General features: G+C 35.7%; 2 protein-coding genes across 4 annotated transcripts in view; both read left to right on the forward strand.

Annotated features, from left to right (window-relative positions):
• Positions 1 to 15472, forward strand: part of traf3ip2b (TRAF3 interacting protein 2b) — an 872991-nt gene that overhangs the window by 680616 nt on the left and 176903 nt on the right. The gene's annotated exons all lie outside the window — the stretch shown is intronic.
• gli2b (GLI family zinc finger 2b) overlaps positions 1 to 15472 on the forward strand; it is a 164352-nt gene that overhangs the window by 138795 nt on the left and 10085 nt on the right. For both annotated transcript variants that reach the window (XM_087272358.1, NM_001015069.1), the window contains 3 exon segments: positions 3269 to 3418; positions 4163 to 4327; positions 7348 to 7617. In XM_087272358.1, coding sequence (XP_087128484.1) covers positions 3269 to 3418; positions 4163 to 4327; positions 7348 to 7617 — 585 coding nt within the window.

Consider the following 15472-nt stretch of genomic DNA (forward strand, 5'->3'; position numbering starts at 1 on the left):
ATATGCATGCACACATATTCAACACAAAACACACCACTTCACACACAACACATGCACATACACACACACACATGCATGCACCCACACATGCAAATTCAACACAACACACACACACACACACACACACACACACACACACACACACACAATCTCTCTGTCTTTATTCCTCTACACACCAGTAACAAGTTGTTATCAGTGATTGTGTGTGTGTCAGTATGTGTGTTATTGTCTCAGTGTGTGTGTGTGTGTGTGTGTGTGTGTGTGTGTGTGTGTGTGCGCGCAAGCACATGTGGCTTTGTTCGTATTAGTATATATATATATATATATGTGTGTGAGTGTGCGTGCGTGTGTGTGTGTTCCTGTGTGTGTCTGTGTGTATCACCTGTATTTTATTATACTTATGTACAAATCTGACTGAGGGGCAGCACAGTGGGTAGCACGATCGCCTCACAGCAAGAAGGTCGCTAGTTTAAGTCCCAGCTGGGTCAGTTGGCATTGCTGTGTGGAGTTTGCATGTTCTCCCCGTGTTGGCGTGGGTTTCCTCCGGGTGCTCCGGTTTCCCCCACAGTCCAAACACATGCGCTATAGGGGAACTGATGAACTAAACTGGCTGTAGTGTATGAGTGTGTATGGGTGTTTCCCAGTATTGGGTTGCAACTGGAGGGGCATCTCCTGTGTAAAAGACACAGAATAAAAATGAATGAATAAATAAGAATGAAATGAATAAATGAATGAAAGAATGAAGGAATGAAATGTGACTGAACAGTAGGAAGGTTGTTTTAGAGTTAACCAACTCTTTTGAATCAATTCTTTTTTTTTTACATTTGACATTTTGTTCCTTCAGTTTCATTGATTGAATTGTCATTTATCATCTTCTGAACTCTCAGATCTTCATTTAAGACCCTCTGAACATTAAAAACTCCATTTTGCAGGATGTGTGTGTGTTTAAAGGATTCATTTAGACGGTTCAGAACAAAGTTGATTCACTGAATCTTTAGTGATTGAGACACACAGGCGGCTGTTTGATCTCCTGAGATGAACAAATGCAGTGCGGATTTAGAAAGTGTTTGTCGTTAATTGCATTGTCTCACAGTCACACACACACACACACACACACACACACACACACACCGTCACATTCTGACAGATGCACTGATGGATGAATGGCTCTATTAGACACACACTGCTTTATTTTCTCCAGCTCTTGCTGTTTTGTTCAGCCTCTAACAAGCGTTGTGCATTACTGGAGACACTTTCATTACTGATCACTAGGGCCAGACAGAATCTGCGAACTTTTTTTGCCATTTCTGCTGAGAATTTTGTAAAGACTCTGCGGATTTATGTGGAATGATTTTGGGAGTATCATAACTAAAACCTTAATATATGAAATTAAAAAGTTACTAAGTTCCTACTCTCACCTATGGTCATGAGCTTTGGGTCATGACTCAAAGGACAAGATCTCAGATATAAGCTGCCGAAATCAGTTTTCTTCGCAGGGTGGCAGGGCGCACACTTATAGACAGGGTGAGGAGCTCTGAAACCCGGGAGGAGCTCGGAGTAGAGCTGCTGATCCTCCACATCTAGAGAAGTCAGCTGAGGTGGCTCAGGCATCTGTTTCGGATGCCGCCTGGACGCCTACCTAGGGTGTTCCAGGCATGTTCCACTAGGAGGAGGCTTTGGGGAAGACCCAGGACACGCTGGAGGGATTATGTCTCTTGGCTGGCCTGGTCACCTTGGGATCCCCCCGGAGGAGCTGAGGGAAGTCTGGGGTTCTTTCCTAACGCCCCATTCACACGGGGCTTCAGTGTCAACGCTTGACTGAAGGAGTGTCTGAAGTTTGGGCTGAAGTGATCGTCATAGCAGCGTCAGCTAATGAAATTCCGTCAGCAATAGGCCACTGTCTAGCTGGTGTATTTGCATAAAGCGATCTGATTGGCTGACGCTTCCCTCAATGCTTGAAAAGTTAAGCTAGTCCCAACTTTTGCAGCGACCAACGCCTCTGAAGCGGAGCAGACGGATCCATAATTCAGTTTTTTTGAACACCTGACGTCACCCATTCAAAGTGAATAGGAATCGTTGACGCTGACGCCCCGTGTAAATGGGGCATAAGACTGCTGACCCCCACGACCCGGCCCCAGTGGATAAAAATGATGATGATGATAATGATGATGAAATAAAAAAGTATATATTTTTAATTGTATTTATTGTTTACAATGCAAATCCATCTAGAACTACTCTATCATATTATTATAAAACTAATCTATCATATTATTTAATTATCTACTAAAAGACCGAAAATATCATTATTGTAAATAAATGAACGTTTTCATTATAGTCACTTTTATTACTAATTTTAATTTAAAAACTGAACAAACATAAACTTACACACATTTACTCAAGTAAATACTTAGAGTCAACGATCGACTAAAAATCTGCACGGGCAGATTCCGTGTGGGCCTACTGATCACCTCTAAAACTCACTCAGACCAGCACAACAGCTCATACACAGCTCAAAATAAGACTTTCACCAAATTATTAACAACAATTCTCATTCACACTGCAAAAAAATGCTTTTGTTACCTGTCATTTGTCTTGTTTCTAGTCTGAATGTCTCAAAATTCTTAAATCAAGAAGCATTTTCTAGTCAAGCAAAACATATCGTCTTGTTTTCAGAAATCATTAGTCAAAATTAGGTGAGTTTTTGCCTATTTTCCTAAAAATAATCTTGTTTTTGCTTTAAAACAAGCTTATTAAATTAGTTCATTTGACTTTTACTTTCTGAAAGCATATATACACAGCGGGGGAAATAAGTATTGAACACGCCACCGTTTTTCTCAGCTAACATCTTTCTAAAGGTGCTGTTGATTTGATCTTTCCACCAGATGTTAATAACAGCAAAAGAAATCTATAAATGCAAAGAAAACAAATCGAATTAGTTTAGAAAGGAAGTTCTGTGTAATCAAATGAAATGACACATGGATTGAACACATAAAGAAAGCAAGGTGTAGTTGGGCAGTGAAAGCCCAGACAGCAGCTGAAATCTCTCAGGAGTTCTTCAGCAAGCCTCCGCCCTTCCTCAGTGTAAATGAACATCAGCTGCTCCAGTCCAACATCCACATTAGCAGGAGGATGAAGATGAACGCATTTCAGTAAGAGAATGATCCAGAACACAGCGTGTGTGTTTGTGTGCATGTGTGTGTGCATTTGCCTGTTTGTGTGTGTATGTCTCCTGCATTGACGTGTTGCATGTGTGTGTGTGTGTTTGCAGCACATCAACAATGAGCACATCCACGGGGAGAAGAAGGAGTTTGTGTGCCGCTGGGACGAGTGCTCACGCGAGCAGAAGCCCTTCAAAGCGCAGTACATGCTGGTGGTCCACATGCGCAGACACACCGGTGAGAAACCGCACAAATGCACGGTAAGTCTCACACACACACAATTTTTTTTAAAACTGCAGTTTAAAAAATTTATTAAAAATTGTGCTGAAAAAAAATGAACAAATTAATATTTATTTATTTATTTATTTATTGAATAATAAATGAATTAATTAATTAATTAATTTAATAATTATATAAAATAATATTTATTTATTTATTTATTTATTTTTATAAATATAAAATTCCTTTAAAAGCTAATAAAAAGGAAACTGCATTTTATGCTATAATGTATTAAAAATGTCCCCAAAACTACAAGAAAATGTATAATAAAAATAATAATCGTTTAAAAAAATACATATAAAAAATACAAAAGAAACATGCAAATGTCTCTTATACTTAGCAAAACGAATCAAAAAGCACAACAATGTCCAAATAACACAGCAAAGAATTGTTGTATTTGTTAAGTTTTACTTTATTATGGTTTATTAATGTGTGTGTGTTGTCGCCACCAATAGCCTAGTGCAGTGTTTCTCAACTGGTGGGTCGCGACCCAAAATGTGTGTGGTCAAATAAACAACAAACGTTTAACTTGTAACTTATTTTGCTTTTACAAGACTCTTATTTTGAAATGCACGAGCGACAACTGTGTCAATAAATAAATTTTATGTCAATAAATCTCCACTATCCTACCACAATAATGGTGAAAACCACTAAAAAATAATTATATATGTTTGTATTTTGTGTGCGTGCGTGCGTGCGTGCGTGTGTGTGTGTGTGTGTTTCAGTTCGAGGGCTGCTCAAAGGCGTATTCTCGTCTGGAGAACCTGAAGACTCACCTGCGTTCACACACTGGAGAGAAACCGTACGTCTGTGAACACGAGGGCTGCAACAAGGCCTTCTCCAACGCCTCCGACCGAGCCAAACACCAGAACCGCACACACTCCAACGAGGTACAGACACACACACCCTTGAAATTCAATTCCCCTTTATTTGTATAGCGCTTTTACAATGTAAATTGAGTCAAAGCAGCTTCACATAGGAGATCATGTATACAGTGCAATGCTCATACACAGCTGAAGTCAGAATTATTCGACCTCTATATTTTCCTCTAATATTTTTTCTTCTGGATAAAGTCTTGTTTGTTTTATTTAGGCTAGAATAAAAGCAGTTCTTAATTGTTTTAAAGCCATTTTAGGGTCAATATTATTCACCCCTTCAGCAATATTAGTTTCTGATTGTCTCCACAACAAACCACTGTTATACAATGACTTGCCTAATTACCCTAACTTTACCCTAATTACCCTAGTGAAGCCTTTAAATGTCACTTTAAGCTGAATACTAATGTCTGGAAGAATATCCAGTCTAATATTATGTGCTGTCATCATGACAAAGAGAAAAGAAATCAGTTATTAAAACTGTTATGATTAAAAATGTGTTGAAAAAAATCTGCTTGAAAAAAAAGTTGGGGGTAATATATATACAGGAGGGGCGAATTCTGACTTAAGCTATCTAGAATAATATTCATTTCTACGACTAGGGGTGCCCAAACTCAGTCCTGCAGGGCCGGTGTTCTGCAAAGTTTAGTTCCAACTCCTATCAAGCACACCTGGGCTAGCTAATCAAGCTCTTAGGCCTTCTAGAAACATCCCTGCAGGTGTGTTGAGGCAAGTTGGAGCTCAAATCTATAGTACAGCAGCGCTCCAGGAATGAGTTTGGACACCCCTGTCTAAGACCATTAAGATGGTTTGCTGATTTTTTTATTGAAATTTTTTCCACAATAACATTTTGTAAAATATTATTTTTTTGTGTTCAATTCATTCATCTAATGGTGCATTTGTGCAGTTTCTTATTAATATTCATTTATATATATATATATATATATATATATATATATATATATATATATATATATATATATAAATGTTTATTTGACTTAATATTTATTAAGTAAAATTAAACTGATAGTAAGTAAATATTTATATATATTTATTTTACTTAATAGTTTTTTTACAATAATAAATACATTTTTGTAAAAGTTTTGTTAACTACTATGATGTATTTGTATTTAATTTTAAATCATAAATTAATAAAATAATATTATAATAATTTTGCATTAAAGCTGTAAGATGTATTTATTTATATTTATGTTTAATGCATTTACTGTACAACAAAAATAAACACTTTATATATTTTTTATAATAATAAAAGCATAAAATTATTAATACTACCATGTATTCGTATTTAAATGTAAAACATAAATTATTATTTAAATATTTTTGTATTAAAGCTGTAAGATTTGTATTTTATTTATTTATTATTTATTATATTATTATTATTTAGTTATTAAATTTACTATTTATTTATTTATTTGTATATATTTCAAGCAAACTAAACACTTCATATATTTTAACATACATAAAAGGATTTTTAAAAGTGTAACATAAACAGACATAAAACTTAACAAAATAATATTTTAATATTTTGTATCGAAGCTGTAACATTTGTATTTTTATTTATTTATTTAATTATACATTGTTAACGTATTAAAAGCAAACTAAACACTTTATATATTTTTAACATACATAAATCGATTTTTTTTACATAACATAAATAAACAATAAATAAATAGATAATTAATAAAATAATATTTTTATATTAGTCTTATTTTAATATTACATAAATTCATAAAAATTATATTCTATTATTTTTGCTGTAAGAGTTGTATTTTTTATTTATTCATTTATTAAATGTATTACAATTAACAAACATACAAAGATTTATGAAAAAGTAAATCCACAAAACTAATAATACTGTGATTTATACATATTTATGGAGGGCCAAATTACCCAAAATTATTTATATATTCATTCATTTTCCTTCAGCTAAGTCTCTATTTCAGAGGTCGCCACAGCAGAATGAACCGCCAACTCTTCCAGCATATGTTTAACACAGCGAATGCCCTTCCAGCTGAAACCCAGTACTGGGAAACACCCATAAACACTCATTTACACTCATACACTACGGCCAATTTAGTTCATCAGTTCTCCTATAGCCACACAGAAATGCCATCTAACCTAGCCGAGGCTCGAACCAGTGACCTTCTTGCTCAGTGCTAACCACTAAGCCACCGTGCTGCTATTCAATCATTTATTCATTTATCTATCATTATAGTCATTAACATATGCTGGCCGAATCATCGTAATGATCCTCCATTTTCCTTAGACATCATTTATTTCTTTAAACATCGGTCTGACCTACATTTCCTCCATAACAAATAACACAGAACTCAAGCTGCTCTTTTACATACAATTAAAGCAGACGAGCCGAAAACGAGCCTCACCCCCGAACAACCGCTTAAATTTCAACCAGCGCCGCGAGAGTCATTTACTTTCTGGGTGAGCCGCGTTGGGTCGACTCCATTAGATCCGTTACCGTCATCGACGCGGGAGTTTTCAGACGCTAGCTGCAATGTTAAGGATCTGCTAACAGCCTAATGCTATGTAAATATGCCATTTCCAGCACACGCTAACAAATTTAGGCCAAAATTAGATTTGTTTACGCATTCCCTCATCATCTGTAGTGATTGCTCCAGGACGCCCAATGCTGTCCCATTAACCAGCAAGTGTGCGCAATGTGTGTGTGTGTGCGTGAATAATGAGCTGTGATGCTAATGAGTCCGGCATCCCATAATGCATTAGTGGGAATAAAGCTCAGAGGAACAGACCACCTGCAGACGGAAATGAAGCCTTCCCGCGCCGATCCATCACTAGCATAAAAGATCAACTCAACTTTATTAGCAAACAGCCATGCATCACGATAGCATTCGTAGCATCAGTACGTCAGCGCACTTGTAATTCATTCCCATAATCGTGCGTTCATTTGTTCTTTGAGGATAATCTGACTTAAAGGGAAGAGATAAAACTCTAATTCGGAGTCGTATATTTGAGCGGTGTGATATTTATCTTCGCAGAAACCCTACGTGTGTAAGATCCCGGGCTGTACCAAGCGCTATACTGATCCCAGTTCGCTTCGGAAACACGTTAAAACCGTGCACGGGCCCGAAGCACACGTCACCAAGAAACAACGCGGAGATCTGCCGTCCAGACCACATCCGCCGAAGGAGAACGGAGAAAATGAAGCCGGAGCCAAGATGGCGGAGGAGAAAATTGAAGCCAACAGCACTACTAGAGGAGTGGAGGACTACCTGCAGGTCAAGTCTATCAAGACTGAGAACTCAATGGTAAGATCTTGTATGAAACTTGATCAAGTGTTTATAAAATATATAAGTAGGCTCAGTTTATAGTTGATTGCAGTTATGCAGTATAGATACACGAGTAATTCATTTCTAACTCACGTAAAGCTCTCGTGAAGTGCTTTAAAATTAGCATTTTTATTGGATGTTTGTTTCGTAATCTCAACTAAAACGGTAAAGTCTAGATCAGATATGGGGTCGGCCGTAAGTGCGATATGTACATTAATATAGCAGCATTTTTATATGACACTGTATAACAATAGTTTATATTTTTACATTACTCTGACGGTTGAGTTTAGGGTTGGGGTGGGAGTAGGCGTTCAAAAATACAATTTATTGGGTAATTTAATAGATTAGGTAAAATATACTTGGTGCAACTACTGTTTTTAAGTTACTCTGATTTTTGGGTTTAGTGTTGGGGTGGGGGTAGACATTAAAAAATAAAATTTATTGGGTAAATTAATAGATAACATAAATAATTCTGGGTGCAACTACAGTTTTTACGTTACTGTGAAGGTTGAGTTTAGGGTTGGGGTGGGAGTAGGCGCTAAAAAATACAATTTATTGGGTAATTTAATAGATAACGTAAATAATACTTGGTGCAACTACTGTTTTTAAGTTACTGTGACGGTTGGGTTAAGCGTTGGGGTGGGGGTAAGCGCTAAAAATACAATTTATTGGGTAATTTAATAGATAACGTAAATAATTCTCGGTGCAACTACTGTTTTTAAGTTACTCTGATTTTTGGGTTTAGTGTTGGGGTGGGGGTAGACGTTAAAAAATTAAATTTATTGGGTAATTTAATAGATAACATAAATAATACTGGGTGCAACTACAGTTTTTACGTTACTGTGAAGGTTGAGTTTAGGGTTGGGGTGGGAGTAGGCGTTAAAAAAATTTGTGGTAGTTTAATAGATAACGTAAATAATACTCGGCGCAACTACTGTTTTTAAGTTACTGTGACGATGGGTTTAGCGTTGTGGTGGGGGTAGGCGCTAAAAAATACAATTTATTGGGTAATTTAAACGATAACGTAAATAATATGCGGCGCAACTACTGTTTTTACGGTACTGTGACAATGGGCTAAGCGTTGGGGTGGGGGTAGCCGTTAAAAAATACAGTTTATTGGGTAATTTAATAGATAACGTAAATAATACTCGGTGCAACTACTGTTTTTACGTTACTGTGACGATGGGCTTAGCGTTGGGGTGGGGGTAAGCGCTAAAAAATACAATTTATTGGGTAATTTAATAGATAACGTAAATAATACTTGGTGCAACTACTGTTTTTAAGTTACTGTGACGGTTGGGTTTAGGGTTGTGGTGGGGGTAGGTGTTAAAAAATACAATTTATTAGGTAATTTAATAGATAACGTAAATAATACTCGTCGCAACTACTGTTTTTACGTTACTGTGACGATGGGTTTAGCGTTGTGGTGGGGGTAGGTGTTAAAAAATACAAATTATTGGGTAATTTATTAGATAACATAAATAATACTCGGTGCAACTACTGTTTTTAAGTTACTGTGACGGTTGGGTTTAGGGTTGGGGTGGGGGTAGACGTTAATAAAATACAATAAATGGGAAATTTAATAAATAATAGAAATAATTCTCGTTAACTTCCGGCCGCAAACGTATCTGAACTAGCAGCAACTGAAACATGAAGAGGGGGTGGGGTATATAGTAGCTCCTCTCCTTTAAATAAACAACCAATAGCATTTAGTTTTGAGCACAGCTCTGCCAGTGAAAGTTGAGCTTAAGCACATCAAATTAAAAGCCAATGAAAAGGGGCGGGGCCTGTCAGATACTAGAGAGCATTTCATAGGTCAGAAGATTTGATGAGAAACTGAAATATGAGGCGACGTCAAAAAAATAATTGATTTATTTAGGTGGAAGTAACAAACTGCAAACTTAAAGATGTTTATATCCAACATGGTCTCACGGCAGTTCGTAACTTTTTGATCTTGTGGCTAATTCATATGAATTTGTATGATCTCATTTGTGCAATTATAGTACAATTTGCTCATCCTCCAATGACGGTTGGGTTTAAGGGCAGGATCGGGTGCCACGCCTCCTTTTTTAAAATCGTACATTTTCATACGACTGAACTAGAATTTGTACAAATTAACCACTAAAGTGACAAAACGTAAAATATTTACGTTTCCTCATGAGATCAGGCTGGTTTATCAGGTTCGTATCTTCTAAATGTGAATTTTGTCACTGATTTGGAGCTTATAGATATCCTTCAAATTACCATATTGATAATAATGTCTAAAATTGTATTTTAATTTCACAGGACCTTTAAAGAAACACCTTTAAAACAACTCCCTTAAAGTAAAACAGTTGAGATTTACCATATTCAGATCCATTAAACCAATCTCCGAGTCAGACTGGAGCAAGCTTAGCTTAGCTTAGCATAGGTTATTGAATCAGATTAGACCGTTAGCATCTCACTCAAAAATGTCAAAATAATTCATACATTTTCATTCGGCTTAGTCCTTTTAATCATCAGGGGTGCCACAGCGGAATGAACCGCCAACTGCCAGCATATGTTCTAAACAGAGGATGCCCTTCTAGCTGCAACCCAGTACTGGGAAACACCCATACACGCTCATTCACACACACACACACAAACACACTCATACACTTCAACCAATTTAGTTGATCTATTCCCCTATAGCGCATGTGTTTGGACTGTGGGGGAAACCAGAGAACCCAGAGGAAACCCACGCCAAAACGGAGAGAACATGCAAACTCCACACAGAAATGACAACAGACCCAGCCAGGACTCGAACCAGCAACCTTCTTGCTATGAGGCAATAGTGCTACCACCTAGCCACTGTGTCGCCATGTCAAAACAGTAATGTTTATAATTTCCCTATTTGAAATGTGACTTTTGTGTAGTTACTTTGTGTACTTAGACTGATGGAAAACGTAATGTTGTTTTCCAGGTCGATATATTTATTTATTTATTTATGTAAATTATTATGCCGGAATGAGAATAAAGTTCCTAGAAAATCAGCCTAGAAAATAGCAACTTTTAGTCTTAGTACACGATGTAACGACACTGCAAAAAAATACAAAAAAAATGTAAAAAACTGGTTGCCTAAATGCTAAATGTTGAATCCATCTCATTATATAATGTTAAACTGACTGAAACAGTTTGCGTAACTTATAAAATCAAACTAGTACTTGATTAACTTAGTTTAATAAGTTACAATGAACTAAAAACATATGCTGTCATGACTAAATATTCATATATTTTTGTACAGTGTACAGAAGAGTCAAGCTTAAAAAAGGAAAATAATCCAAACTATTGAAGGTGATTTTTGAATGAGATGCTAATGGTCTAATCTGATTCAATCATCTATGCTAAGCTAAGCTAAAAGTGCTTCCTGCCAGACTTGGAAATCAGCTTAATGGGTAAAAAAATGGTAAAACTCCTCAGTTTAACTAAAGACTTAAAATTATTAAATATTAACTGTACATTAAAGGAATAATTCACCCAAAAATTATAAATACCCCATCATTTTATCACCCTTAAGCCATCCTTTGTGACTTTTTTCTGTCCGACGAACAGTGTTGAAGTAGTTTTAGATTATATCCTGAGTCTTCCATACTGAATAATGTTGTGGGATAGTGACTTTTAAAAAATGGCTTGATGCAAGTAAACTATGAGGTAATTATCATTTTGGGAAAACTATTTCTTTAAAAAATTAACAAAATGTCTGGATATATCCTGTTTTCTCTAAATATATTATTCAATACTGAATAAATTACAATGCTTTCTGTTATGCATGTATTAGAGATTGTGATTATAATCCTACTCGTAACCTACTAACCAAGCATGCTGCTTTACCTGTCCATAAAGAACTAATCTTTCTACAGACTAATCTTTCCTGCTGTCTCTTTCCCTTTTTCTCTCCCATACACTTTCCGTACGGATAGACGTTACTGAGGTGAGCCTGGATTCTGTTCTGATGTCTTACATTATCCATCAATTTCCAATTATTTTCATTGGGCAGTTGACAAATGACATGGGTTTTGACCTTATTTTCTGACAAGTAGTTGCACATAAATCTTCTTAACTGATTCCTGATTACCAATTTCTTTTTAAAGACAGATTTTCACTAAATAAAACACTAGTTGCCTCTTATGTAAGGATAATGTGAAATTCATAACCAGTTCATTTTTTAAAGCACGCCAGTTTAAGAATCACCAGTAAATTGTCATTTCTTTTTCATTTTTATTCATCTTTATTTTAGTATATAGTATAGTATAGTATAGTGTGTTATAGTATAGTAAAGTGAATATAGTATAGTGCATTATAGTATAGTAAAGTGTAATATAGTATAGTGTAGTGTATAGTGTATTATAGTATACCATAATGCACTATACTATAATGCACTATACTATACTACAATACACTTTAGTATACTATATTACACTTTACTAAAATGTACTATACTATACCATAGTGCACTATACCATAGTGCGCTATACTATACGATATTCACTTTACTGTACTATAAAACACTATACTATATTCACTTTACTATACTATAATGCACTCATACACTATACTATATAATATGCTATACAGTACTATTCTTTACTATACTTTACTGTAATATAATACACTATACTAAACTATATTCACTTTACTATAATTTAAAGCACTACAATATAATATACTATACTACATTATATGCTACACCATACGGTTCTATACTATACTATACTATACTATAATGTACTATATACTATACTTTTATACACTATACTATAATGCACTATGTACTGTACTAATAGATACTATACTCTACCATAATACACTTTACTATATTTACTGTACTATACTATAATACACTACACTATAATATACTATACTATATTATACACCATACCATACTGTTCTATTCTATACAATGCAATACTATGCTATACTATACTATACTATACTATAATGCACTATATACTATATTATTATACACTATACTATAATGCACTATATACTATACTAATAGATACTATACCTTACCATGATACACTTTACTATATTCACTTTACTATACTATAATGCACTACACTATAATATACTATATTATACACTACACCATACGGTTCTATACTATACTATACTATAATAAACTATACTATAATGCACTATTTACTATACTATACTATAATGCACTTTACACTGTACTATGATCTACTATGCTATACCATAATACACTATACTATATTCACTTTACTATACTATAATGCACTACACTATAATATACTGTACTATATTATACGCTATACCATACTGTTCTACTCTTTCATACTTTACTGTACTATAATACACAATACTCTACTATAATGCTTTATTTACTATACTATACTATAATGCACTATATACTATACTATTATATAATATACTATAATGCACTATATACTACACTATTCTATACTATACTATGCTATAATGCACTGTATACTATACTATTTACACTGTTATATAATACATATATTACTATATACTGTACTATACTACTATATACTAGGGATGTAACGGTATTGTAAATACCGTCATACCGCAATATTAATTTTTTCCGATATTACCGAAGTCGCATGACTCGGTAAAACTATAGGTCTTCTGAGAAAATTTGCTCAGGCGAATGAAGCGAACGGGAGGTAGCGAAAACTACAATTCCCATCAGCCCATGCTTGACCATCATCCCTTGCGGTCTGTTGTCGCTACAGATCCAGTAATGCGGAAATGGAGTGTGCTGCTAGAAGCGGGGATGAAAAAGAGCTGGAAAACTCTAAAGCGGGTGTTGTCGCCGCGCGCGTACTGAATAGCAGTGTTGTCGCGCGAGTTCTTATCAGCGGTGTTGTCACGCGCGTACTGAATAGCGGTGTTGTCGCGCGAGTTCTTATCAGCTGTGTTGTCGCGCGCGTACTGAATAGCGGTGTTGTCAGCACACTGTTCAGATTGATGCAGACATGAGACTCATGGTTTGTCCTCTCAAGTGGGGGAAAGACAATGCACAACGTTACCCCACTGCTGTCAACCTGGGCCAAGTCATATCTCTCTTGTCCCAGAAACCTCAGTCCCAAATGAGAGGGTTTTTTTCTGTTGCAGGGGACATTGTAAATACCCAGAGATACCAGCTTTTACCAGATTATATTTATATGATAATTTTCCTTTAAACCCATCTCTATCTAAGTGAGTGAGTGATTAAATGTTGAATGTGATGAGTTTTCAACAATACTAAATTGAAACTTTATTTTTTTACATGGTTTAATATTTTTTTGTTATTAAAATTGAAGTTCCTGTTTCAAAGCTTACAGATAGATGGCTAATTTGTATGTCATTGACACTTTTGGCACTTTTTTGGAGTATTTTCATAAGTTTTGTTTTTTCCTGTAAATGATTCAATAAATACCGTACCGTGACATTCATACCGAGGTATTACCGTACCGTGAAATTCTGATACCGTTACATCCATACTATATACTGTACTATACTATACTATAATGTACTATACTATGCTATACTATGCTATTACAAATTTAACAGAAATGCACCTGGAAAGTGTTTGAAAATTGCTTAAATTTGATATAAAGGCATTAAAACCCTGTCCACGTAAAGATGCCTAAAAGGGACAGTTCACCCAAAACTGAATATTATGTCATCGTTTACTCATCTTTTACTTGTTCCAAACCTTTATGAGTTTCTTTCTTCTGTTGAACACAAAAGAACACATTTTCAAGAATGCTGAAAACCTGTAACCATTGACTTCCATAGTGTTCGTTTTTCCAATGAACATCTGTGGTTACCGGTTTTCAGCTTTCATCAAAATGTATTATTTAAAGTTCAGTAGAAGAAAGAATTGTTTGGAATCACTTGTGGAAAAGTAAATAGTGAGTTAAATTTTATTTTTTGGGTGAACCACCCCCTTTAAACTCAATAAACTAACATCATTCAGCCACAGCATGAACACATACTGTAAAGTCAAAAGTAAAGGTTTCTATTTGAGCATGTCATGTCAGCTGCCCGTGTATACAGTATGCATGCTAAAATCTCATATATCATTCCCTCTCTTTACACATTCCTTTTCATGTCAAGCTCACACACAGTGCAAATTCAGGATACACTACATAGAGTATCTGCCTGTTTCAGTCCAAGTCGTTTGGGTGTTGAATTCATCATGGCATCAAAAAAAAATAAAAATTTGGACCCCTACATTCTGTAATTGCCTGAGATCTGTTGGCTTACCGAGGGCGTCTAATTTCCCATGGGCTCCCACCCCAACAATCCAGCCCAATCCCTATGCAATCCCGAGATCTAACACTCCCGCCCGCCACTCAAGGATAAAAGCCATTAGTGGATTAATATTATATCAGTGGGACTGTTTTTTGTGTCCTGAACAAATAGTGCCAGTGATCAAGCTGTGATCAAGAAGGGTTCACGTGGGGACAGAATACATTAGCTTCATTCAAGGGGATGCGCCGTCAAATGGCGTGAATACAAAAGACGCGGCGTACCTTATTTATGTTGAGAGCTTTCCCCTTTGTGTATTCATGCCAGGCCACATGCATAATGCACAAAGAGCTTGCCATAGGAAATAACGATTTGTCAGCCACTTAACCTAGCTTTTCTGGGAAGATCGCGGAGGGGGGAGGAAAATAAAAATTAGGAAGGGTGTCTTGCGGAAGGGTGTTTTCCCAAACCTCCACTTCATATATGCTCATTATGTGCAATTTACACTTGGGTAATGTGATTGTGAGGGTTGTGTTGGGCTTGGTGATATGACGAAAGTCTCATATCATGATGTAAGTTTTGTTTTTTATAG

The sequence above is a fragment of the Danio rerio genome, chromosome 11 (genome assembly GCF_052040795.2).
Source record: "Danio rerio strain M-AB ecotype USA chromosome 11, GRCz13ab, whole genome shotgun sequence".
In the NCBI taxonomy this organism is placed as follows: domain Eukaryota; kingdom Metazoa; phylum Chordata; class Actinopteri; order Cypriniformes; family Danionidae; genus Danio; species Danio rerio.